Source organism: Pogona vitticeps, chromosome 4 (assembly GCF_051106095.1).
Source record: "Pogona vitticeps strain Pit_001003342236 chromosome 4, PviZW2.1, whole genome shotgun sequence".
NCBI classification, from domain to species: Eukaryota; Metazoa; Chordata; class Lepidosauria; order Squamata; family Agamidae; genus Pogona; species Pogona vitticeps.
In genome coordinates this window covers 198720444-198744819 of record NC_135786.1, presented here as the reverse complement: position 1 = coordinate 198744819, position 24376 = coordinate 198720444, and the positions used below count along the sequence as shown (strand labels likewise).

The window sequence follows — 24376 nt, the reverse complement described above, 5'->3', positions numbered from 1 at the left end:
CATTTATACCCCGCCTATCTGGTCATTGCGACCACTCTAGGCGGCTTTCTATGTAAGCATTAATACTTTGAAATCAATGTGGAACCGAACAGGCAGCCAATGCAAAGCGGCCAGAGTGGGAGTGATATGATGGTATTTTCTCACCCCACTCGGTCTGGCTGCCGCATTCTGCCCCATTTGGATCTTCCGCATCAATCTCAAAGGTAGTCTGAAGGGATAGAAGGGCATTCTCTGCAGTTGGTGAAAAGAAGATGAAGAGCTGAGTGTCATCAGCGTGCTGATGGCACGATACTCCACTCCCCCTGATGACCCCTACATGAGCTGCCTCATGTAGATATTAAACAGCATTGGGGAGATAATCAAGCCCTGCGGAACTCCACAATTGAGGCTCCACGGGGCCGAGACCCTCTCCCCCAAGCTGTACTCTCTGAGGACGGTCGTCCAAGAAGGATTGGAGCCAGGCCAGCAATTCCCAACTCGGAGAGCCTCCTCAGGAGGATACTGTGGTCGATGGTATCAGAGGCAGCTGAGATATCGAGGAGGACCAGCAGAGATGTTTTACCTCTGTCAGCCTCCCTCAATAGGTCATTATACAGGGCAACCAATGCCGTTTCTGTACCATGGTGCGGCCTGAAACCCAACTGGAATGGACCCAGGGCATTTGTTTCATCCAAATGAGCCTGAAGCTGATTTACCACCACACTCTCCACCACTTTGCTCATGAAAGAAACATTTGCGACGGGCCTATAATTCCCAATTTCGTCCGCCGCCAAACTAGGTTTCTTACTTATCGGCCTAATGAGTGTCTCCTTGAGGGCAAGGGGTACCCTGCCCTCCAGGAAGGACCCATTAATTATTGTTGTGGTCCATTCAATTGTTATAGGCCTGGCTGCTTTGATCAGCCAGGCCGGGCAAGGGTCAAGGGATGAGGTGGTGGCCCGACAGCAATCAAGCGCTTTGTCCACAATATCTGGTGGAACAGGTTGAAAGAGACCAATAATCGCTGGGCAAGGCAGAGTGCTGGACTGGACATCTCTGCTTGATCCACTGTATCCAACAAAGGAGAGAGCTTCCGGCAGATGGCCTCCACTTTATATTTTTAAAATGCTGCAAATTGGTCTGGTGAAATACTAGAGGGAGGCCCATCACTTTGACCAATTCCAGATAGTTTGCACACTATACGGAAAAGCTTCGCCTGCTGGGTTGAAGCTTTGCTTATCCAAGATGTACTTCGCTTAGCGAGATCTACTCAGCTAGCAGCCTTTACCTTAGCATGGGAAAGGTTAGTTGCGACCTTCGTGTTCTTTCTCCATTTGCACTCTAGCCTTCTCCTAAATTGCTTCATCACTCATAGGTCCTGATTAAACCAGGGTGCAGGCCGAGCTCTGCGTTGGAGAGGGCGTTTAGAAGCAATTGTGTCTACAGTCCTGGTGCCGGTGGTATACCAGCCATCCACCAGAGCCTTGACAGGAGCACCAGCCAGATCAGCCGAAATCCCTCTCATGGAATCTTGGAATCCTATGAGATCCAGTAGCCTTCAAGGGCAGACCGTAGAAATAGGTCCAGGCTCCCTGGGAGGGGGGAGAGCCACTCAGAGATTACATTTTATTAAGTGGTGATCTGACCATGAGAAGGGGAGCAACGCAAGGTCAGTCACCATCAGACCACACTCACTCCAATTGGGTGACTGACTTACGGACATGTAAGACTTCTGTAAAGGTTGTCCCACATGGTTCATGAGCCTCAAGCACCATCTCTATAAGACCAGCAAGTCATCCAGACAGAAATGCCTTATTTAAACAATATTTTGAACTCTGAGTCATGTATTATTGAATCCATCAGACCATTTCCATAAAAGAAGAAACAAGATAGCTTCAAAGAATGTTAGAGAGGAGACAAAGGCCTTTACAACCAACAACAAACTTTTGAAAGGTCCTAACCCTGTAGCCAAGATAGAGCCTGTGTTAAGGAGTAGAACTGATGGAGAAAGAGGTCCATTCACAGAGCCTTTCCCATTGCTTCTGCTGCTCCAAAAGGAGAGTTCTATGCATGGTACCACAAGAAGGAAAATGCAACATTCTGAGAACTGACATAGCTAGTTCTTCTCCTGACAAGACTGTTTCAAAAATAGGGGAAAGGGAAAATGCTTCATCCCCAACTTTGTGTCCTGGGAAGTATAAGCCACATGAGGCTAAGAAAGCAGCCATTCCTCTGTGAACTCTCCCACCTTCATTCCCATAAGAGTGATCTGCCGATGGAATTATAAAATGCTCCTAAATGTCAGAAAAGATATATATTTTTAAAAAATGTAATTACCATTATTTTATTATTCTTTGCACATATTGTAGAATGAATGTTGTGTTCAACTGTGAATTCCTTAAATGACAAACTAATTGTTGTTCGCTGGCAAAAATTAATACATTTTCGTTGCTGTCATTGTCACCATTGTACAGAAAATAAAATACTCTATGGGGAAAGTAACTGATAGTGTGGTATCCTGTGGATGTTTACTTGGCATTAAGCCATGTAACTGTAACTGCAACTTAAGCTCAACTGAATGAAATGTGACTTATTTCCAAGTAAACATCCATGGGATTACACAGTAAAGGCTAGTAAACTCATTGCCTATCACTGTCCTTTTATTTTAAAGGTCACCTCACAGTTATTTCAAAGCAAGGTGTCCTACTCCACCCTTGGGTCCTTGCTGAGATGCAAAACTGCAACTACATGGAAGTAACCAACAAACCAACTAATACAACAATGGGCCAGAGGTTCCACACTCATTGTTTGCTCCCCAGTGATTATTTTATAACAGCATTATGAGATCAAAACCACACACATTCACAGAGGGTTCCTGAAACATTTCCCCCTTTTTTAAAAAAAGTTTAATCTTGAATATATCCAAAAGCAAATGTTTGAACTGTCTTTTCTTTTGCTAGTATCCAACAAGCAAACCATATTATGCACACAAGCAACGAGCAGTAAAATGGCAACAGTGTTCTGAAATGATTCAAGGCAGTAAAATACTGAGGAAGTGATGCTCTTTTACTAAAATACTGCTGGAACTCATATCTACTAACAGTTATTTTCAGTAGAACTGTTGCACAAAAACAAGTGAAAATAAAATAAATGCATGCACACACAAGAAATATAGAAACACATTTTTATAGAGAGAGCTGACTAGAGAATGGAATTTATACCATATACCAGGCCCTGAGCCTTGCACTAGCATGGAGAATGATTTATTCAGAGCAAACATCTCCCCTCCCCACTTTCTCTCATGAAAGGAATACCCAGAAAGGTGTCCTCATTTCGCTTCAGTTCTACCTGTTTTCTCCATTTAGCTAAAACAAACCAGGGATTCTTGGTAACAAGATTCAAAATCAAACTGCAAAACCCCAACAAATATGCAGTAGAACTGCCTTTCTCCAAACAAATATGCAGTTTATGTATATTTTTTCAAAGCAGTTTGAAAAAATATACATAAACTGTGGGCAGAGTTAAGATTTCACCTTCTGTGAGCCTCACAAGCCATTTAAAAAGAGAGAAAGAGAGGTATGCATTATACTCATCAGATCCTCAAGTGTTGCTTGGACACCTTGACCTCGTATTGATCATGAAGTGCTTTTAATACGCAGCTGTCAAGCTGAGACAATGGAGTGAGCCTTCCATAGAATGTGTAATATCTAAATATCTTATTTAAGCACACTGCAGGAGGGAGGGAGGAAACCTGTGCTTCCACCACACAGAGACTTTCAACTGCCTTGAAATGAACACAGAATGAGAATCAGAATCAAAGTAAACTGGCATAGAAACCTTATAAGCCACAGAAACAAAACACAGGACACCAATTGGGGGGGGGGGGGAGAGAACAGGACTTGGTGCTGTTACCCAGAGGCCAGCCCTTACAATGGAAAGAGATTTTCATTTTCCAAACAAGGAGAAAAACACAAAGAACAAAAACCAGAACACACTTTGCACCAGACGCATATATGTTTATAACTAAAGCAAGGACCTAAACATTGCTCAGTATCTGAAAAGGATCGGTTTGCTCTCAAGCTTGTGGTGCCTCTTCTGAAACCACTGTTTCCTATAGGTAAGCTTGAAAACCCATCTTTAGACCCAGGCAGGATTGAGGAAGGCAGCATCGAGCTGGACATCAGTTTAGCAATGCCAGCCACTTAAACGGACATTTTTCTCTCTGTCTTTGGGCAACTGTGCCATGCATGGGATAATCAGTCCAGGCACAACCGTCCTGGAGGCTCAGCCACTACTGGTCCCTCTTGGACAAGAGAGCATCTCTATTCCTTAGCAGCTGAAATTTCTCTTCTGGAGTAAAGGTCCACAGCAAATCAGCAAAGTCAATCCCTGGATTCTAGTCTACACTCTGTACCAGTGCACTAGACAGAGAAGAAGAAAAGGGGATTGCCAGGCGCTTCACACTTGGGACAACCCTTCGCCGCACCAAAGTTGGTCATCCCTAAAAGGCGAGGGGAGAGGGAAGAAAAACCATCAATATAGCCTTCCTACTAGCCCGTAGCCCTGCCGCTAGAGTCCATGGTGGGGCGGCTACTAGAGAGGAGGTGATAACTGCTTGCGTGCCCGGATCAGTCGGTCCGAGACAGCTGCCAGCTGAGAGAGTAGGATTCGGGAGGGGGGGCTGCGATCAATACAGAACTGCCCAGGGGGAGGGGTGGAGACGAAGAAGCGGGGTGAGTAGAAGGCAAACGTGGAAGCGGTCCTTTCCTTTCTTTGCCCCAAAGAATCGCAGCCTGCCAGCGCGGAGGGGGGCGCGATGCCAAGCCGGCTGCCTCCTAGGCGCAAAAGGGCAGCTACTCACCAGCTGCAGGGTGCAAAGGAAGATCAGGGCGCAGCGGCCGGTGCAGCAGCCCATGCTGGAAGCTCAAGCGATGGCGAGAGCGCCGTCTCCCCTCTCCCTTGCCCTCCTCGCTTTCACCAGCCGCTCTCACCGCATCCGGACGGCGGACACCCCTCGCTGCCGCCCTCGCCTCGTGCGCCGGCCTTTGTTAGAAGCTAGAAGGAGAGGAGCGGAGGCGGCGTGGGGAAGGGGGGGCTACTGTCCTCTCGCCTCAGTCCCGGGGAAGGAGATCCGGAAGGCAGGCTGGCTGCCGAGCGAAGCAGTCGGCACCTACTTGCACCCCTTTGCTTGGGTGGGGTGGCAGGCGCAAGCGGGGGGGGAAGAGAGCTGGTGGTGGGCGTGTGGCCGGGAGGGAGAAAGGGAGGGAGAAAGGAGGGCGGCGCGCGTGCCTCTGTGTGGTGGAAGACGAGCCTATGAATGGGACTTATGAATGGCGGCGGGGGGGGGCGTAGAGGTGGAATTCGGAATTGTCAATGGTTCAGGGAGGGGCAAACGTGAGGGGTTCTGCCGGAACCGGGAAGGAGCAGGCGGCGCCGTTAATGGCCGGCAGGTGCCTCGAAGAGACGGGAGGGCGCCCCGGTGGGCTGCTGGAGAGGGGCGGCGAGGGCGGCGGCGGCGGCCGCCACCTCCAACACGCGGGGGCTATTGTTCCGAAGCCCCGAGGGGGCCACAAGCCCGTCCGCTCGAGGGCGGGGCTTTCCCACTTTCCGGGCCCGCTCGGTGTGTCCGCTGGAGGGAAGCGAGAGGCGCTGGCGAGGGAGGCTTCGCTCCGCAGGAGCAGGCGGCGCGCGGCCCACCGGGGTCGGGGCGCGAGCGGCGGCGTCGTTGAAGGCTTGTCGCTGTGGAAAGGGTCTACGGTGGCGCCCCTGCTCGCCGAGACTCCGCGCTGGAAAGAAAGTTCGGCGGAGTAGCGAAGGAGGAGGAGGAAAGCCCCGTGGGTTTGGCGGGAAAAGTTAGGGCGCGGGGCGGGAGCTCCGAGGCGCTGCCCTTTGCTCGTGTGGGAGGGCAAGGACCCCGTGAGTGTCGAGCCGAGCCTCTGGGGAAGGGGGGGGGAGCCCTACCTTTTCACCTGGCTGGAAGGCAGCAGTCGTGCCCCCTTTCCGTGTGTAACCCTTTCTACAGGGGGATGAACGAATTTATTACAGCATACGTTGTGATGAAGAAGAGCCCACACGCCTGGGGTGAAGATAAAAAGCGCCCGTGAATCTTGAAAGCGCGCCAGTGGACGAACGGGAGTGAAAAGCAGCCCGTTGTTCTGAGGCTGCGCTTACTGAGCCACCGTTACCGTCTAGAAAGGCTGGCGAACGGGCAACAACACAGAAACAAAGTTTATTAAAGTTATCATCAATTAGCATATCGGAGGCGCTGAAATCTTCAGTGTGTATTCCTCCCCAGTGATACAAATCTTTTTCTGTCACACAGGCCCCGCACTCTTCTGTACTGCAGCCAAAACTGTGCTCACGACCTGGGGTTCAATCCCAGGTAGCTGGCTCAAGGTTGACTCAGCCTTCCATCCTTCCGAGGTCGGTAAAATGAGTACCCAGCTCACGGGGGGGGGGGGGCAATGTGTAGCCTGAATAATTAACTTGTAAACCGCCCAGAGAATGCTTGAAGCGCTATGGGACGGTACTGTATAAGCAGCACGCTTTGCTTTTTGCTTTTTTCAGAGGCAATTGAAGGTAGCAATAGCTCTTCTCTTCAGTTGAGAAGCTATGACTTACCTGATGCTACTCAAGAATTGCTGGAAGATAATGGATTTACTCAAGCATTTACACCTTGTTCTTAAAAGCAAAGCAAAAGAAACCTGCCCAAAGCAGTTTGCAATGCCGTTTTATAAACATAAATATTTAATAAAAGCAGTCAACATAATAAAACTGCAGCAGTTTAAAATGGGATAAACTTTAAAACCTGCAATTGGTTGTTAAAATTGGAAACGTTTTCCAAATTAATCTAAGAACAACTCAAAAGGGGGATTACCACATCTGCCTGGGGAATGAATCTCAAAATTTTGGGGGGGGGGTACTTCAAGAAGACTCTGTCTCTGGTTCTGAGGAACTGGATCTCAGTTAATGGAAGTGTCTCCTATTTAAGTTCTTGTCAATCTAAGCAACTCCTGAGACAATATGAACTCATCCTACGTAGTGTTTTAAAGGTCAGTGCCAGAAATTTTTCAAAGCAGTGGCACTGAAGTAAAGTAGTTGTACATGTGCAGACTTTCTCACTCTGCCATTTGCATCCTGAACCTATTGTTTTTGTTTCTGAACTGTTTGAAAAAAGCAGCCCTGTGTAGGATGCATTAGACTCATCTAGTTCATTGGTCCTAAAAATAACCTCATTAGGGCAAATGAAAATGGCAGAAAGTAATGAACAAACTTGGAACTATTATTTTGATAATTTCCGCTAAGCAGAAAAAAAATGGGGGGGGGGGACCTCCAATAACCTAGACAAGGTTGTAACAACCATAGGGTGGAGGCAGAAGAAAGAGCTATGCAATATTGTATTAAGCTGCAGTCCTTGCTTGGAAATTGTATCAAATTTACTTATGATACAATTTGCACTCTTAGGCTACATCCTAAAATCAATTACGAGGGACAGGAATAGGTCCTTTGAGTACCTTAGGAGAGAGGATTGCATTATACAGTAGATAACTTTTGATTGCCCCCAAGCAAAGTGGATCTCATATCACAAGGTACTTACACTACAGAGTTAGAAGACTATGATACCACTTTGTCCGTAGTCTATCCAACAGTATCCTGATGCCCGGAGATTGTTATAGTACTTGGATTTCTCTGCTAAATAGTTTGAGTGCTGTGGTTCAGGGAAGTGCTTTATAAACTTTTAACACAGATTTCTAAGTATTTTGCCAAGCTGCATATCCCTGGATTGATTAGGATGGAGCCTTGATAGTTAAAGTGGTATAAAATTGCTAAAACTGTAGTGTAGACACACACTTGGATTTGAAAGAGAAAGGTAGGGAAGGTTGAAGAAATATACAAGTCTAACATGCATACAGTTTTAGCTAAGTTATAACACCTTGTAATCTAGAATTAATAGGTGTGACATTTACCCCACAACCCCTGCTTGTTTCACCAAACCCAGAGCTCACGAAGGTATCCCAGCAAGCCCTTTAACACGCTGCCACAAGTTGATCTCCTTATCAACCTATATTTCCTATGAAAGACTGAGGTCCAATCAGTACTGAACTTTTAAGCAGAAACAGGTTTATTGAATACAAGTTGTCTTCTGAGGACGGTAAAATGAGTACCCAGCTCGCGGGGGGGGGGGCAATGTGTAGCCTGCATAATTAACTTGTAAACCGCCCAGAGAGTGCTTGAAGTACTATGGGGCGGTATATAAGCAGCACACTTTTTTGCTTTTAGGACTAATTCTTAAGCACATTCTTAAAGTTACAGAAAGCTTCAGTATTTTACTTTAACCTCTTCTAAATTAATACAGGTCACACTCTGACAAACACTCTCTCTGCCTCAAACCCCAAAACTCTTTCTCTCTTCTCTGTCTTTCTGACTGAACTCCCTAGACTCTGACTCACCCCTCCATTCTAGTTTCTCTGGCTCCACCTCCCAACAGCTGACATTGGTACATGCAAATACACTGCTGAATATTCATACCAGGAGTGATTGCTACAACAGGTCACTGGGCAATCAAAAAAAAACCAAAACCCCTGAAAGGATGTGGTCCCTACTGGCCACCTTTTTACTGGCAGTGAAACAATGGCTGTGCCTCCTTCAAAATAGCCATTGAAAATGTTAGCATCTTTCCACAATGCCTTGTAGAGTGTAGAAGTACAACAAACTAATTTTTACACTATAAAACAGTGTACAACTGGGAATTAATTGGTTTATCTGATAAAGAGCCAATAGAAGCCACAATTCTGGTAATATCTAGTAGATTACCTGGGGAATAACTGGAATTTTGGACCAACAGGTGTGCTAGGAGGTCAGCTGTAGCATCTACCTCCTAGAAAGTTAAAAATAGCATTCTTTAGAGCATCTAGTGAGTTTCATGGTTGAAGAGTCTGTCCAGTCCAACTCCAACACATACACCACACTCCGTCACACAGACATACTGGCTAACATGTATTTGGCTTTTCAGAAATGTATTAGCTCTGTTTCCGTCATGCAGGAATGCTATTTTGTAAAAAGATATCAATCATATCAGTTGTGGAAAGTCCTAAATCAAATGCACAGTTGGACAGTATGAAAATGGATAGCAGCAATAGCCCAGACCAAAAGCCTTTTGAGAGCTGTAAAGTGCAAATCAGGAAGATCTGATGTTTGTGAATGAAAGGTGCAGAAGGACTAGAAATGTGTTTTATAGCTAAAATAACCCTTTTCAATTCTGTAGTGGATTCAATAGCTCTGAGAAACGGGATCAGCAGTATAATGACCTTCTCTGTTTTCAGCACTTGTTAAATAAAAATATCCTAATATGGCCACCATGTCTTTTATTCTCTTCTTTCAGTCTTTGGTCAACTTCCATGGTAGACCAAAGAGGAGCATAATACAGCCATTCTTCTTGTAACACAGCAGAGATATCAGAGTGAGATACTCAGGCTCCCCACATATAACAAAGCAAACGAAGAGAAGAATTGGAAATAATATTTGTACTGTATTTGGTTTAGAAAATTAAAGTTCTTTAATTTACAAATCTCCACATAGCTTCTGATGGCCCAGCCATAGACTATGTAATCTCTGGACACAGGCAGTAATTGGAGGAGATGGTGTTCTCCATGGCAAACATCTCTGGTACCGTGATGAATATCAGACACACTCAGATAACCATTTCTCAGACATTACAAGGGAGGAAAGATACCTTCTGCCTTTTATATATATAATTCAACACAAACCTGTAGGCATCCTTCAGTCTCGAGAGACTATGGTAACGTGCTCTGAACAGAGGTCTTGGAACAGCGTCTAGTGTGGCTGAGAAGGCCAATTCGAGAGTGACAATCCCTTCCACATTGGAGACAAATAAAATTTGTCCTCTGTCCAGCTCCCTGATTTTGATGGTTTAAGGACTGCCTCTTTGCCTCAGCTTGCTGAACAAGTATCTCTTCAAATTGGAAGAGGCCATGCTGCACTGCCTGCATCCAGGCTGAATGCTCAGATGTCAAGGTTTCCCATTTGTTGAGGTCCATTCCTAAGGCCTTCAGATCCTGCTTGCAGATATCTTTGTATCACAGCTGTGGTCTCCCTCTGGGACGATTTCCCTGTACTTATTCTCCATACAGGAGATCTTTTGGAATCCAACCATCAGCGATTCTCACGACATGCCCAAGCCAATGTAGACATTGCTGTTTCAGTAATGTATACGTGCTAAAAATTCCAGCTCGTTCTAGGATTACTCTATTTGGAACTTTTTCCTGCCAGGTGATACCAAAAGTGCATATTTGAGGCCTGTCCTGAACTGGGCAAGGTTTGGGTTAGGTTGAACAATGGATGACCTCCCCTTGCCCAGCCAGCCCATATAACCACACCATTCAGTATAGTTGCTGAATACTTGGGCTTTTGAGGTGGGTCCTGTTCAGCATCTAAGTCCACACTAAATAGCCTTTTACCAGCTACAGATGTCATCCTGACAGGATAAGCAAATAAACTTTTCAGCCCAAGAGGCCAAGTTTATGCTCTGTCATAATTGCTCTTCAGGAAAAGTACAGGTTTTCATTCTTTTTATGAGGAAATCATGTGCAAATCCCTCGACTCTAAAGCCTGAGCATTCATTGGCTGCTGCATAAAGCAGCCAGGTACTGAAGACTTTGTGGCTTTCCTTCATTTTAAAAATTTCAAATTTAAGCTGCCTGTTTGTTCATCTTTTGATTACTTTTCTGTTATTATAATTAGTATAAAATATGCAATATGACAAACAGCTGGGCATGTAGCTTCCTGCTTTCCCAAAGTAAATGTTTTCCAAAATATCTACAAATTATCATTAAGAGTGGAAGTTAGGGTATAATGATATATATATGTAACATAATTTCACTTTTACTCCCTTTGAAATACAATTTGTATAAAGTAATTTAAGGTAGACAGGACAAATAGAAAGTGCATAATTATGTGTCACATTGAAATAAATATATTGTTGGTGTTCATTTTCTGTAACTAAGCAGGAATAAAACAAATGTAGCTCTTGGTGAAAATATTTACTTGTCCTTTCTGGACCTTCTTCTGTAGTTTATAAGAGAAACAACTTTACAAGGAAGCTCAACCATGAGAAGATGTCGGACAGTCAAAAGCCCCTAGATCAAGATATATATATATAAGATTTATATATATATAAATTTTACTGTCAACATTTATCAAGAAATTATTTCTCTAGGGTTCTCCCCATCTTTGTTGTAAGAGTTTGCACACTAAAAATAAAGAAAATTTTCCATAAAATTTAAAGGGAACTTTTTTTCTGGAGGAGTTTGACAGGAAAATTAATTAATTAATCAATCAATCAATTGTCTGTCTGTCTGTGTATCTATCTATCTATCTATCTATCTATCTATCTATCTATCTATCTATCTATCTATCTATCTATCTATCTATCTATCTATCTATCTATCTATCTATCTATCTATCTATCTATCTATCTATCTATCTATCTATCTATCTATCTATCTATCTATCTATCTATCTTATATGCTGCCCACACTACCCAAAGGTCTCTGGACACCGTACAAAACTTACAATACAGTAAAAAAGATAAAACAATTGAAATACAATTAAAATATATACTCTAAAAATTGCCATCAGGACCCACGTTTGATATTATTTCAATTAAAAGCTTTCTGGAACAGGAAGGTTTTGACCTGGCACTGAAATGTCATGAGCATCGGCGCCAGACGAATCTCAATTGGGATGGTGTTCCATCCCCCCAACATATGAATTAGCCAAACATATGAATTAGCCAAACACCTAGCAACCCTCCTACAGACCCACATTGGACAAACCTCATCCTACATCAAAGACTCAGGACATTTCATAAGCAAGATTAGCACCCTAAAACTCAACCCTGGGGATAGACTGGTCAGTTTTGATGTAGCATCCCTGTTCACTAAGGTACCGGTAAAGGACACCCTGATACTCATCCAGCAGATATTTCCAGAAGACATCAAGGCCCTCTTCCAACACTGCCTTACAACCAGCTATTTCCAGTGGGATTATGAATTCTATGAACAGACAGATGGTGTGGCCATGGGCAGCCCTCTCAGCCCGGTTATAGCAAATTTCTACATAGAGCATTTTGAAAAACTTGCCCTGGCTTCGGCACCCCTCGCACCCACAGTCTGGTTCCGATATATGGATGACACCTTTACAATCTGGAGTCACGGTGAAGAAAAATTGGAAGAATTTCTCCACCATCTCAACAGCATCCACCCAAATATACAATTCACCATGGAAAAAGAAAGAGAGGGCCAACTCCCGTTCCTAGATGTCATGGTCCTATGCAAAACTGACCTCCAACTGGGACACAAGGTCTACAGAAAACCCACCCACACAGACTGGTACCTACACAAAAACTCCAACCACCACCCACGGCAAAAAAGAGGCATAATCAAAGCACTGGTAGACTGTGCAAATCAGAACTGTGAAGCTCAGTTTCTCAACACTGAACTCAACCATCTGAATTGGGCCCTACAGGCAAATGACTACTCCAAAAATGAAATCACAAGAGCCATCAAACCAAGAAAAGAACACCGAACTGAAGAAGAAAAACAGCCACCCACAAACAAAGTATTCTTGCCATACATCAAAGGGGTCACAGACCGCATGGGGAAACTTTTGGAAAAACACAACCTGCAAACAGTATTCAAGCCCACCACAAAAATACAACAAATGTTACGGTCAGCAAAAGACAGAAGGGACCCCCTCACCACTGCAGGAGTATACCGGATGCCTTGCAGTTGTGGCCAGGTATGCATTGGAACCACAAAACGAAGCATCCACACCAGAATCAAAGAACATGAGAGACACTGCAGACTAAAACAACCAGAAAAATCTGCAGTAGCTGAACATGCCCTCAAACAAACTGGACATGAAATTCTATTTCAAAATACTGAAAAACTGGATAACACCAGCAATCATTACGTCAAACTGCACAGGGAAGCCATTGAAATCCACAAGCACCAACAAAACTTCAACAGGAAGGAGGAAAGTTTGAAGCTCAACAAAACCTGGCTCCCAGCTCTCAAAAACACAGAGTGCAAAAGGTCAACGAACTCCACCCTGCCACAAGGTCAGGGGATCACTACACACAAAAGACCAGCTAATGACACCCATCAACCACAGGGACAGATAATCTCCCCTCCTTATTACAACAATACCACCCACAACAAAACACACTAATCACCCATCTCCTGATTAGGACAATAGCCTATCTCACAAACTAGCCTTCTCACAGCCATAAATACTCCACTCCCAAGCCTACCCAGAGCACAGTTTGCTGTCCTCTGAAGATGCCGGCCACAGAGACTGGCGAAACGTTAGGAAGAACCACCTTCAGGACACGGCCAAGAAGCCTGAAAAACCCACAACAACCATTAGATCCCGGCCGTGAAAGCCTTCGCGAATACATGGTGTTCCATAGTCTGGGGGCAGCTGCCAAAAAGGCCCTTTGTCTACAAGCCATCGCTCTTACCTCCTTGAGGGATGACTCTTTCAAAAGGGCCCCCTGGCTAGATCTTAACTGCGAGGTAGGTTCATATGGAAGGAGGCAGTCCTTCAGGTATCCAGGGCCCAAGTCGTTTAGGGCTTTATATGTCAAAACAACTTTGAATTGGGCCCGGGCAGCAACTGGTAGCCAATGTAATTTAAACAGAATAGGCTTGATGTATCCCCTAGTGGCCCCACCACTCACCAGCCGCACAGCTCAATTCTAGACCATTTGCAGTTGCCGGACCATCTTCAAAGACAGCCCCAAGTAGAGCACATTGCAGTAATCTGTATGAGATGTTACCAGTGGAACACCACCCTCCTCTCCCACTGAGGTCTCAGTAATGCATGTCAGGCCAGCACCCTCATCCAGAACTACATCATGGATGAGGGCAGTCTTATTTTGTACTGACCTGGCGTTCATCAACAGCACCGTGTGGCTCAAGCGTTTGCTGATATGGTCACCTGAGACCATCTGGTTGGGGGTAGGACTAGAAGAGGGGATAGATGTAAGATATCTAACCTCTCTTCTCATACGTGGGCATGTTCTATCCCCACTGCCATTCCTTCCCCTACCCAGCACCACCTCAACGGCTGCCCCCTCCAACACCCTCCCCCCTTCCTGTGTGGATCTCTATGTACATAACCTGATGGCAATTGATAATAACAATAAAAACCCCTTCTAAACCTCCTTATCCCCCCCAAGCCAGGTGGCTGATGTTCAGGAGGAGGTGGGGCAGCCAGAGGCAAGGCCAAGAGAGTCCACACCAAACTCCCCCAGGAAGGCTGGCAACCAGCAGCAGCACAGCCACACGGTCTCTTACTCAGTGCCTGAGGAATGACAGATGATGAAGACTTCCCCGAAGGCAGGAATGTTGGTCTCTCCAGCAGCGTATCTCTATTCAGAAACTGTAGTGCTTTGGGGGGTTGTGAGGTAAATTAGCAAAGGCACAATCTGAGTTGTCTGGGAAAAAATTCCAACTCAAGGTCCTAGAGAAAGAAGAGTACATTCAGTTCAGTAGTATTTACAATGATTTTCTTGGAACATAAGTAGTTACTAAGCATAGAGGGAAGGACTTACCAGTATTCCACAGCCCTGAGATAAAACAGCAGTCACCAGAATGAACCATTTAATAATAAAATACAGCTACATAAAGTTTTCAGGAAGCAATATAAACATTTTCAAATTGCTTATTTCAGGGAAATATATATTAATACATTTAGGGTTTGTTCACTTTAATTAGCAACATTTTTCTTTACAAATCAAATGAAACTGAAATGACTAGATATTTGAAAGTGCTTTTTAGAGTCAGGTTTTGCACATTCAATAAACAAAAAAATCATTTTCAAAACCATTATCCAGCTGCAATTCTAGGAGTAGTGCCACTGAAGCAAGCAGAATGTACAGTGGTGCCTCGACTTACGAACTTAATCCGTACCGGAAGATGGGCGTAAGTCGAAATGGTCATAAGTTAAAGCACCATTTCCCATTGAAATGCAATTTGATCTGTTCCAGCCGAAGGAAAAAAAATCACCAAAAAAAATTCCTAGAAGACGCATCAGAAACGCAATTAACCCCTTCCGGCCGAGTGGGGAGGGAGAGAAAAGCAAGCAGAGCATGCAAGACAAATGGAAATGGGGAAAAGGCAAGGCAAAAAGCAGTATGCAAGACAGATTGGAAATGGGGAGAAATCAATGTGAAAAGCAAGTGAAGCATGCAAGACAGATCGGAAATGGGGGAAAAGCAGTGCAAAAAGCAAGCGAAGCATGCAAGACAGATCGGAAATGGGGGGGAACCTCCAAAAAGCAACCAACCCCCCCAAAACCCATCAGAAATGGGGGGAACCAAAAACCAAACAAACCTCCCAAGGCCCATTACAGCACAGAAATATAAACCCCCCCATCTGAAAACCACGCTGCAAAAACACCCAAAACTGTTTTTAAAAAGCAGAAAACAGTACCTTACCTTACCAGGCAGCCTCCTCCAATCGCACACTCTCTAACTACCGGGGTGAAAGAGCTACAAAGAAGAAGCCTCGTCACCACCTTCAGTTAGCAATTTGAATTTCCTGCCTTTTTTGTTCATAACTTGAAGCTCCGGTCACAAGTAGAAGCAAAATTTTGCAGCCAGAGCTGGTCGTAACTCAAAATGGTCATAAGTAAGGACGTTCGTAAGTCGAGGCACCACTGTATTTTCAGCTCTAAGTGTACATTCCATACTTAGTATCCTGTTGTCATCCTGTCCTGACTTGTTTTCTGAGCAGGAGATGAAAAGTAAACTGGGTCAAGGACTAGATAATTCCCACAAAATTCAAGTTTGAATCATATATTAGGACAATCCCAGAAAAACAGGGTCCCTATTGAGGTATTCATAGTATGAGTGGGAACAGGCTTGTCCTTTATCATCACTCTCTACAATGTGCAGAGCAGCATATGAAGTGAAAAGCTTCTCCTACAAGTGAAGGCTGTTCATATAGTCTAGTTCCTGATTGTGTGGAGAGAAAGCATTCCTAGAGAAGATATTTTTCTTCAGACTAGTATTTGCTACACATGAAGAGTGACAAAAACGAGGCAGGGCTAGCACATACTGGGGCTTCACGTTTTCATTAATAACAATCATCACGTGCCAGCAAGTAAATTCTGACTTATGGCAACCCTTTTTCAAGGTTTTCCAGATAGAGAGTACTCCAAAGTGGTTTAACATTCCCTTCTTCTTGGGGTCATCCTGGAACTGTGCAGCTTGCCCAAGGCTACATAGGCTGGTTATACTTGTAGGAGACGCAGGGAAGAATCAAACTCCCAGCCTCTGGCTCTGCAGCCAGACACCTAAACCACTGAGCTATCCATGAATGCTTAGAGTTAGGGTCTTAAGGCAAAGCTGAGGTCAAGAATAGGCATGATTCAGTAGCAACTTTATGAGGTGGGCAGACTCCAGGTTCAAAATATTAACAGGAGTTAGTAATGCATGAGTTAGTAGATTGCAGCAATCTAAATAGATGTGAAGGGTCACAGTAACCCACAATTGTTTACCTCACTCCCGTTTGAACTGCTCCCTGGACCATGATGCTTGGAACAGAGTGTCACTGCAAAAATATTTATCATGAAAGGATATAATGTATAGTATCTATAGTAGTGCATTTATAATCGCAATTAATAATGGGAAAAAATTCAGAGATTCTTTACCTTGTGGTTACGTTTCCTGTACAAAAATGTCACCCTTTATGGCACACTAGCAGAGACTTTATTGAAACTAATGAATGCTGCAAAGCAGCAATGCTTGGTTGGTTGCACCCATTATTGCTGGCTTTAATTAAGTCATGGCCAACTTCTCATCATTTCTGCAGTGGATTGAGGCGATACTGAATACCACTAAGAATGTGTATTGCTTGCTGCAAGATTACACATACACACAGAAAGAGAAAGAGAGTCTCTCTCTCTCTCTCTCTCTCTCTCTCTCTCACTCACTCACTCACTCACACACACACACACACACACACACACACACACACACACACACACACACACACACACACACACACACACACACACACACACACACACACACACACACAAGAATTGAAGGGGAAGCCTTTATGTCATTTGTCTACTGAATTATCACACACACTAAAAGAAATGTAACACTTTAAATGGAAATGAATTTTTTTATAGGAAATGTTATTTTTTTTCCTAGAAAAATAATGAAATAATTGTAATATCAGAATGAATCTGCACTATGCCTCTGGATATGAAATTGACCTACCAATTTCTTGCTCTTCTTGAAAAGTAGAAAACTTTATTAGCCCAAAGTAAAGCGACCAGGGTCTGGGCCAGAATGGCGCACATAGTGACTAATTAAAAGGAAGGCCAGAATGCCTTAGGCATGCTTCACTCTTTGTGTTGGCCTTTGCCCTAGGAGATTTGGCTTCTTTTACCCTGACAAGAAGGGAAGCTTTATGAAAAATAATGCTGCCTGATTCTGATACCATACAGTATAATGTGAAAATAAGGCATAAGCCATTTTGTAATTTCTATAAGGATGTATACTTAGCGGCTGTTGTTAAACCATATACAATCTCACTCTTTCCAGGAATACTGAAGACAGATTATGTCTTAACATTCTAGACAGCTAGAAGATGAGTCAACATTTCCCTTCCCAGTTAAACTAATTCTTTCATGCTCCTCCTCTTCCATTCATTTCAGTTGACATAAGTTGTGCAAGCAGGGGTAACATTTGTGCCCTAAAAGTTACTGAGCATGTGTTGACTGCCAGTGCAGTTCTACAAGAAGAGAACAAGGAAACCAGCTGCTTGGCACAGTGCAGAGAGGCAGCCAGGTGATGTCAGAAAGGAGAGACTTTGAGTTTGAAGTAGTGAATAACGTTGGTTGATAATGATGAGCAGAAAAGAAGGAGCCTCTTTTTAAGCAGAGTGTGGTAACCTGACTGTTCAATAACTATGGATCTCTTGGATATAAATTTGTACTGCAGCCAAGTCCAGAAAGCCATTCTAGCCAGCTCATGTCATAGAACAGCACAGAGAACCTGTAAAGCCTATCAAATGGCACCTTCCCCCTTCCACTAAAGTAGGTGGAAAAACACTTCAGTATAGGAGGATGCTGTGCATGGGACATGATGATCAGCTTGCCATGGTAAGTGGAATGATGAAGGACATGGTCCATTGAATATTTTGACCCTTGGTAAGCCTAGTCACGCTGGCCACGTGACAACAGGAACTGTCTTTGGACAAGCGCTGGCTCTACGGCTTGAAAACAGGATCAGCACCACCCCCTAGAGTGGGACACTACTGGAGTAAAAATGTCAAGGGGAACCTTTACCTTTAAGCCACAGAAAAAAGTGATTCATTGTCATCCACCTACTTTTCTACATTTCTAAGATGTAGTATGCTCCCATTTTGCCATGTCTTCAATGTGTCGGACCATGTCCAGTCAGGTCCATTAAAAACAACAGCATGATAACAACAGCATATAAACTACAATGTCAGACTGTGTGTCTTTACTCCTTTTCAGAGTATCCGAAGATCTTTTCCTGATTCTTACTTTCAAACATGGCTTTTATTTACTCTTGAAACCCAGTAAGATTTGTTAACATATGAGCCTGGAAGACTAAGGAATTGTACAGTGTCTCCCAGACATTGTAGGAGTGGTAGTCCCAGAAAACAAGTTTTCCCAAACTGCAAAATATTTCCATGCTGTCTCACAGAAAAAATTACAGAGCCCATAGCACTGTAAATATTAAAAATTATTAATATATTAGATTTTATCCTGCTTCACATAGGTATTTTGTATTGTTGCACATTTCTTCCCCATTCACTCCTATGGTTTTATTGATTTCTATGTTTCTTTGTCAAGGAGCTCTGTGAAATAAAAACCAGTTGTTTGCTAGTGAGGGAGGGCCAATCTTTCTACCCTGTTTCCCTGAAAATAAGACCTAACCCGAAAATAAGCCCTAGTTAAGTGAAACCCCACCCTCCACCATTGTGCAACAACCAGAAGATAACATGACTGTATTTGAATAAATGTAGACTGTTGTACATGAAAAAAAAAACATCCCCTGAAAATAAGCCCTACTGCATTTTTGGAGCAAATTTTAATATAAGAACCTGTCTTATTTTCGGGAAAACATGATACTAGCTGCAACATTTGCCCTCCAGTTGAGTGAGGCTTTGAGACTGTGTCAGCCAAATGGCTGATGGCTTCACTGAAGTAAACATACTAAAGAAATTGAAAAGCTTGACTGTTGCAAAACTATAGGATGAAACAATGACCTGATATTTCGCCTTCTGTTTATGGTTCTATATGGGCTGTAAGGGCTACGCACCAACCTTTATAAAGACAAACGGAATCTGGGCCACATTGTTGTTCAAACAGGTACCAAGTGGAATGCCTAGAAGTCAAAGAAAACCCAGCCAACTGGGTACTGTGGCAGTCTTATCTGTCACAGGCCTGTGAATTATGCTAGCCTGAAGCTTGCTCACCTTTTATCTTCAATGGGAAGGAATCTCTTTGCAAACAACAGTGATTACTGGATGTGGAAATACTATTTCTACCTCCTGTAGTCACTGTTATAGCCACATCCATATCACCTGTGTTTGGCCACAAGGAGGGCAGGACTTTGAGGAGTGCCAGGTATACACTACAGACCACTCCCTTCGCCTCCATATAGAATCGTTTGTGTTGGAGAACCTGTCAAGTTATTTTTTCCATAAAAAACAGTCTCCATTATCTTTAAGGGCTGAAGCCTACTGAAGATTTTTACCAAGGTGGCAAATAATTGTTGTCCATAATCTCAGTTTCTACCAATTTACCTGGGGTGTTTGCTTGTGAGGTATAATAATGGTCATACTGCTGTGCTCATGATAAATATATGAACAGAATGACCACTGGTTCTTTTCCACGTTTTTGATTATGTCCTTGAAAAGTGTTTCTTGTTGAAAACATGCTGCTCAAGTGCACTGCCATCAATGTAGTGGAAAAGAAATATAAGAGCTTCCATCTGCAATCCAGTAGAGTGCAAGAGAATGGCTAAGCAGCCTACATTTAATCCCTTTACAAAAATCTGGCAGTGTAAAAACAAGCTACAATCGTGATTTATTGTCTTTGGAAATTTTATCGTCAAGACAGTGCATGTAAACAGTGTAGGAAAATGAAACACTGTATAATCAGATTCCTTTCCTGCATGTCTCTTCAGTCTGTATATCATAAGCCATGTAAATGACAACTGGATTTTCAAACAAAGGGAAATTATTTATTCAACCTGAATGTTTTTTCCCCTTGTCAAAAATGTTTTCTCTCCAAAGCCTTTCCAGAAGTACAGATGCTTCCTAGCAATGCTGTACCTAGGCTCACATTTTTGTATGACATCTAAATGCAAACACTTGCAGGAAGCCTTGTATGACTTTTTCATGCCAATGGGTAGCACTACAGTACATTACACAGACCATAAAACAGTTTCCACTTATACAGCACTACTTTGAGTTATTATTCACTGATACCTTTCATTTCCTATGGTACAAAGGATCAAGATTTTGTTTGACAGCAGATTCTGAACCTGCCGGGAGCCAAGCATGACTTAGTCACTATGGATGCTATTATTTAACTCTAATAGAAGCAGAGCACAACTGGAAAAATATGACAGATCAGCAATGAGAACTTTGAATAGCTGTAGCTAAAATGGGTGAAAAACTTCCAGGTCATACTCGCTCGCTGATATTAGATGCAATTAGACCCAAGTCGATTTCCATCACTACCACCATCCATTTATTTCTATTCTGGCTTTTGCAGCCTCTACAATGAAGAAAGCACCATGGGCTTTGAGCCCCAGACTAAAACCCAAGCTCAGGATTCTCTAAACAAGGAGAAAAATGCCAGTTTGGCATCACCAGCCAACGTTCTCTCACTTTCCTGTCCTCCTTCAGTTTCCTTTGTGGCAATCCCAGGATTATATTCTCACTAGAGTTTATTCTCCCCATTCTGTTCTCACCAAATCCTCAAATCAAATTTTGACACAGCTTTTTTAGTTTCACAGAAGCAAAGAATGGCTTGCAGGGGCTGCAAACAAATTAATCCCAGGCTCAGTGAATGTGTTAAAGGCAGGCTAGTTTATAATTCACAAAGCTGTAAAATTTCATTGGAGGATAATCCTATGTCCTTTACTGCTTAAGGCAACTCCACTTCTAACTGCAAAGTGCTGTGTCTTATCTGTTTCTGTCCTGAAAGGGTGAGAACTCAGGAATTGTTCCTTATCTTTAATGTATTAAAGATGGTGCTATGCAAAGGCATTTAGGGAATTTGAGATCTAGACAGTGATACAGGCAATGGTAGCCTGGCATAGCTCTGGCCATTTCTTTAAAAAATATTAAATCAACTGATGCTTGGGATTAATGATCCAAAGAAGACAAGGAATGTCCAGCATAACTGATAATATATTCTTTCAGTAATAAGTTATTCTTCACTCCTAACCATTGGCCAGGATCACTGGAATTGAACAGTGTTGTAGATCAAACATCTGGATGAAACTACATTGCAGAAAGCAGACCTACAGTATAAAAGGATACATCTATTTTACAGGCAACTGATAAAATGAATTTTAAGATGTGAAAACTTATGCCGCAATAAATCTCTTAGACTTTAAGATGCTATAAGATCCCTTTGTTGTCGTTGTTTGCTGTAAGAGCTACCCCTGTAGAATTTACAAGAAGCTTACCCACTTTGCATGTCAAAATATTTGTGACTTCAATTATTTTAGTATTCTAACAATCAGAAAAGGAAACTATAAGTAGATGCATGATATATGCTAATCTATCATTTGCTTCCTATGTAATTGGTTTTCAGTATAATTGCACTTAAAAGATAGGCTTCTAAATTATTATTACATTTCAATGACAACCATGAAAATGCTAGTGTAATATTACTGACATTTGGCAATGTCCTATTTAAATTTGAAATATATGTATCTTTCCTAGGAGCACAAATACTATTAACAACGCTTTCTTTTGCTTTGGGCTATACATCAGCTGTTTGTCTCATATTTGGTAATCTTAATCTACTTCCACAGCTTTGAGTAGGATAAATAATTATTTTATGACTATCATTGTGTCCTTAGATGGATTGGGTTAACCATTTTCATGAGCATTAGCGCCATATAAATGTGGTTCGCTGCAGAATTCAGAAAAAAATTACTTTGTGTCAGCCTAATAAAAGTACCCCAAGAACATGGATTTTTAATTTTTTCTTTGGGCTGAAACAGCAACTGTGTTATAACAGAATATAAACACAGTTTTCTGTGTTATAACAGAATATAAACAATGGGCAGTAATTCTGACAAAATAAGTCAATGGAATGCTTATCAAAGCAAAAATAACATTCTGGGGAAGTTCAATGAGATGGAATCTTTGGTTGCAGTGCTTGGGACTGGAAGTTTGATTCCCGACTGTGCCTCTTGGGAGAAAAGCCAACCTTTGTAGCCTTGGGGAAGCTGCACAGTCCTAGAGAGCCTCCAGAAGAAGAGACTGGTAAACCACTTCTCAGTACTCTATAACTAGAGAACCCTGAGAAGGGTTGCTGTAAGTCAGAAGCAACCTGACAGCACATAATTAATTAATTAGTTACATTAACCTGTTTGCAGGAAAAAAACCACCTGAAAATTAACAAATTTATTGAGTTTTTGTGGATTGAAATTCACTTAGAAGTTTTTAATAGATATATTTATTTCTAGAGGCCCATGAGTCAGGTATTCCAACTCTGGAGATAGTTTGGTGTTTTGTGCATGGACCAGGAGTGCCTTCAGTCACCACAAGAAGCTGGACACCATATAATAGTATACAGAAAGTGGGGGTGGATTAGAAGAAAGGAATAAATCAAGATGTCTGGGTTCTTTCAAGGCAAGGCACAAATTTCCACCATTCTCTCACTAGGGAAGCTGGCAATGGGGAAGAAGAGTGGAACAGGTGAAGAACGAGTTACAGACACCACAGTAGATCAGGCACAATGTAGAGAAGAGAGTACAACTAAGCTTCTGGTTTTAATAAGCATGGTTGGATGCAAAGAGAGATTCACTGGCAGCAACTCCAGTTTGGCCAGATGGAAAATATTTACCTTGGCAGGCAAGGCTGTTGGCCAAAGCAGAACAGTCTCCTGAGCATGCTTGAGATTTTCTCTCTTGCTACTCCAGGCCTTGAGGACAGAAGCTTGCAGCTCATGGCCACAGGGGAAGGTCAGAGCCCATGACTGGGGCAAAGGGCACTTGTTGATGGCGTTTAGGTTGATGGAAGCCTCTTCCTCACTCTGGCCACCAGACAGGAAGGTGATTCCAGACACAGCTGGAGCCACAGGGTGGTGCAGGGTGGTAATTGTTGCCATGACAATTTCCTCAGGAAATGTATGCAGGCATGGCCACATATCGCCATGTTTGGCTTCAGCAGAATCCTCTCTGGCTAGATTTGATGGTTGCTCAAGGCCTTGTACACAGCAGCCAGAACCTCCTCTCTCCCACACTGGCAGCATTTGAGATTGAGGTTACCATCAGGAAAGATTTCAGGTTCTACAATAGGAACAATCCCATTCTGCTGGCGCTGCTAACAGGGACTGGGTTAACAGGCCAGCACACTGGCATTTTCTATGACGACCAGATGGGAAGCGGTGGTTGGAATGATCTCCAGGACACAGCGCCACTTGGCAAAGTCTGCTCCATCATATTTTTTATACTCAGCCAAGCCATCCAGGCCCTGGGTGGATAATCCTTCATCAGAAGTGTTGTCCATAATTTCAGATATGTATTCTGATATATATATTCCAAATATTAAGAGCAGAGGAAAACTGAAAGAAATGACAATTGTTATTGTTTAGTCATTAAGTAGTGTCCGATTCTTCATGACCCCATGGACCAAAGCATGGCAGTCTCTCCTGTCTTCCACTGCCTCCCAGAGTTTGGTCAAATTCGTGTTAGTCGCTTCGATGAAACCGTCCAACCATCTCGTCCTGTGTCATCCCCTTTCCCTCTTGACTTCACACTTTCCCAACATCAAGGTCTTCTCCAGGGAGATTTCTCTTCTCATGAGATGGCCAAAGTATTGGAGCCTCAGCTTCAGGATCTGTCCTTCCGGTGAGCACTCAGGGTTTGATTTCCTTCAGAGAAATGACAGTTACTATTACATAATTTAATATAGTCACCCACAAAATCATACTGCTGACATCCTAGCACTAGATTAGCCACTTAACACATGTAGAGTCAGACTACACTATCATATTTTTCACAGCAGTACTCCTGTAGCTGTTTGTCACAACTAGAGATGGGGGATTTGTCTTCAGAGACAAAAACAAATCC

General features: G+C 43.2%; 2 protein-coding genes and 1 pseudogene across 4 annotated transcripts in view; all 3 read right to left on the bottom strand.

Moving 5' to 3' along the window:
• Positions 1-5061, bottom strand: part of NKAIN3 (sodium/potassium transporting ATPase interacting 3) — a 270587-nt gene extending 265526 nt beyond the window's left edge. For both annotated transcript variants that reach the window (XM_020811679.3, XM_020811669.3), the window contains exon 1: positions 4841-5061. In XM_020811679.3, coding sequence (XP_020667338.1) covers positions 4841-4894 — 54 coding nt within the window. In that variant the 5' untranslated portion in view covers positions 4895-5061. The remainder of the gene's footprint in view (positions 1-4840) is intronic.
• A 9397-nt stretch (positions 5062-14458) lies between these two features.
• LOC144583074 (fructose-bisphosphate aldolase A-like) lies at positions 14459-23813 on the bottom strand (annotated as a pseudogene). The gene is made up of 2 exons (XR_013545417.1): positions 23149-23813; positions 14459-14526 (listed from the first exon to the last, which is right to left on the bottom strand). The product of XR_013545417.1 is annotated as a fructose-bisphosphate aldolase A-like (transcript).
• The window catches only part of LOC110089692 (uncharacterized), a 48259-nt gene continuing 46574 nt past the window's right edge, over positions 22692-24376 (bottom strand). Inside the window, exon 5 of the transcript XR_013545418.1 lies at positions 22692-24177. The gene's annotated coding sequence lies outside the window, so the exon portion shown is untranslated. The remainder of the gene's footprint in view (positions 24178-24376) is intronic.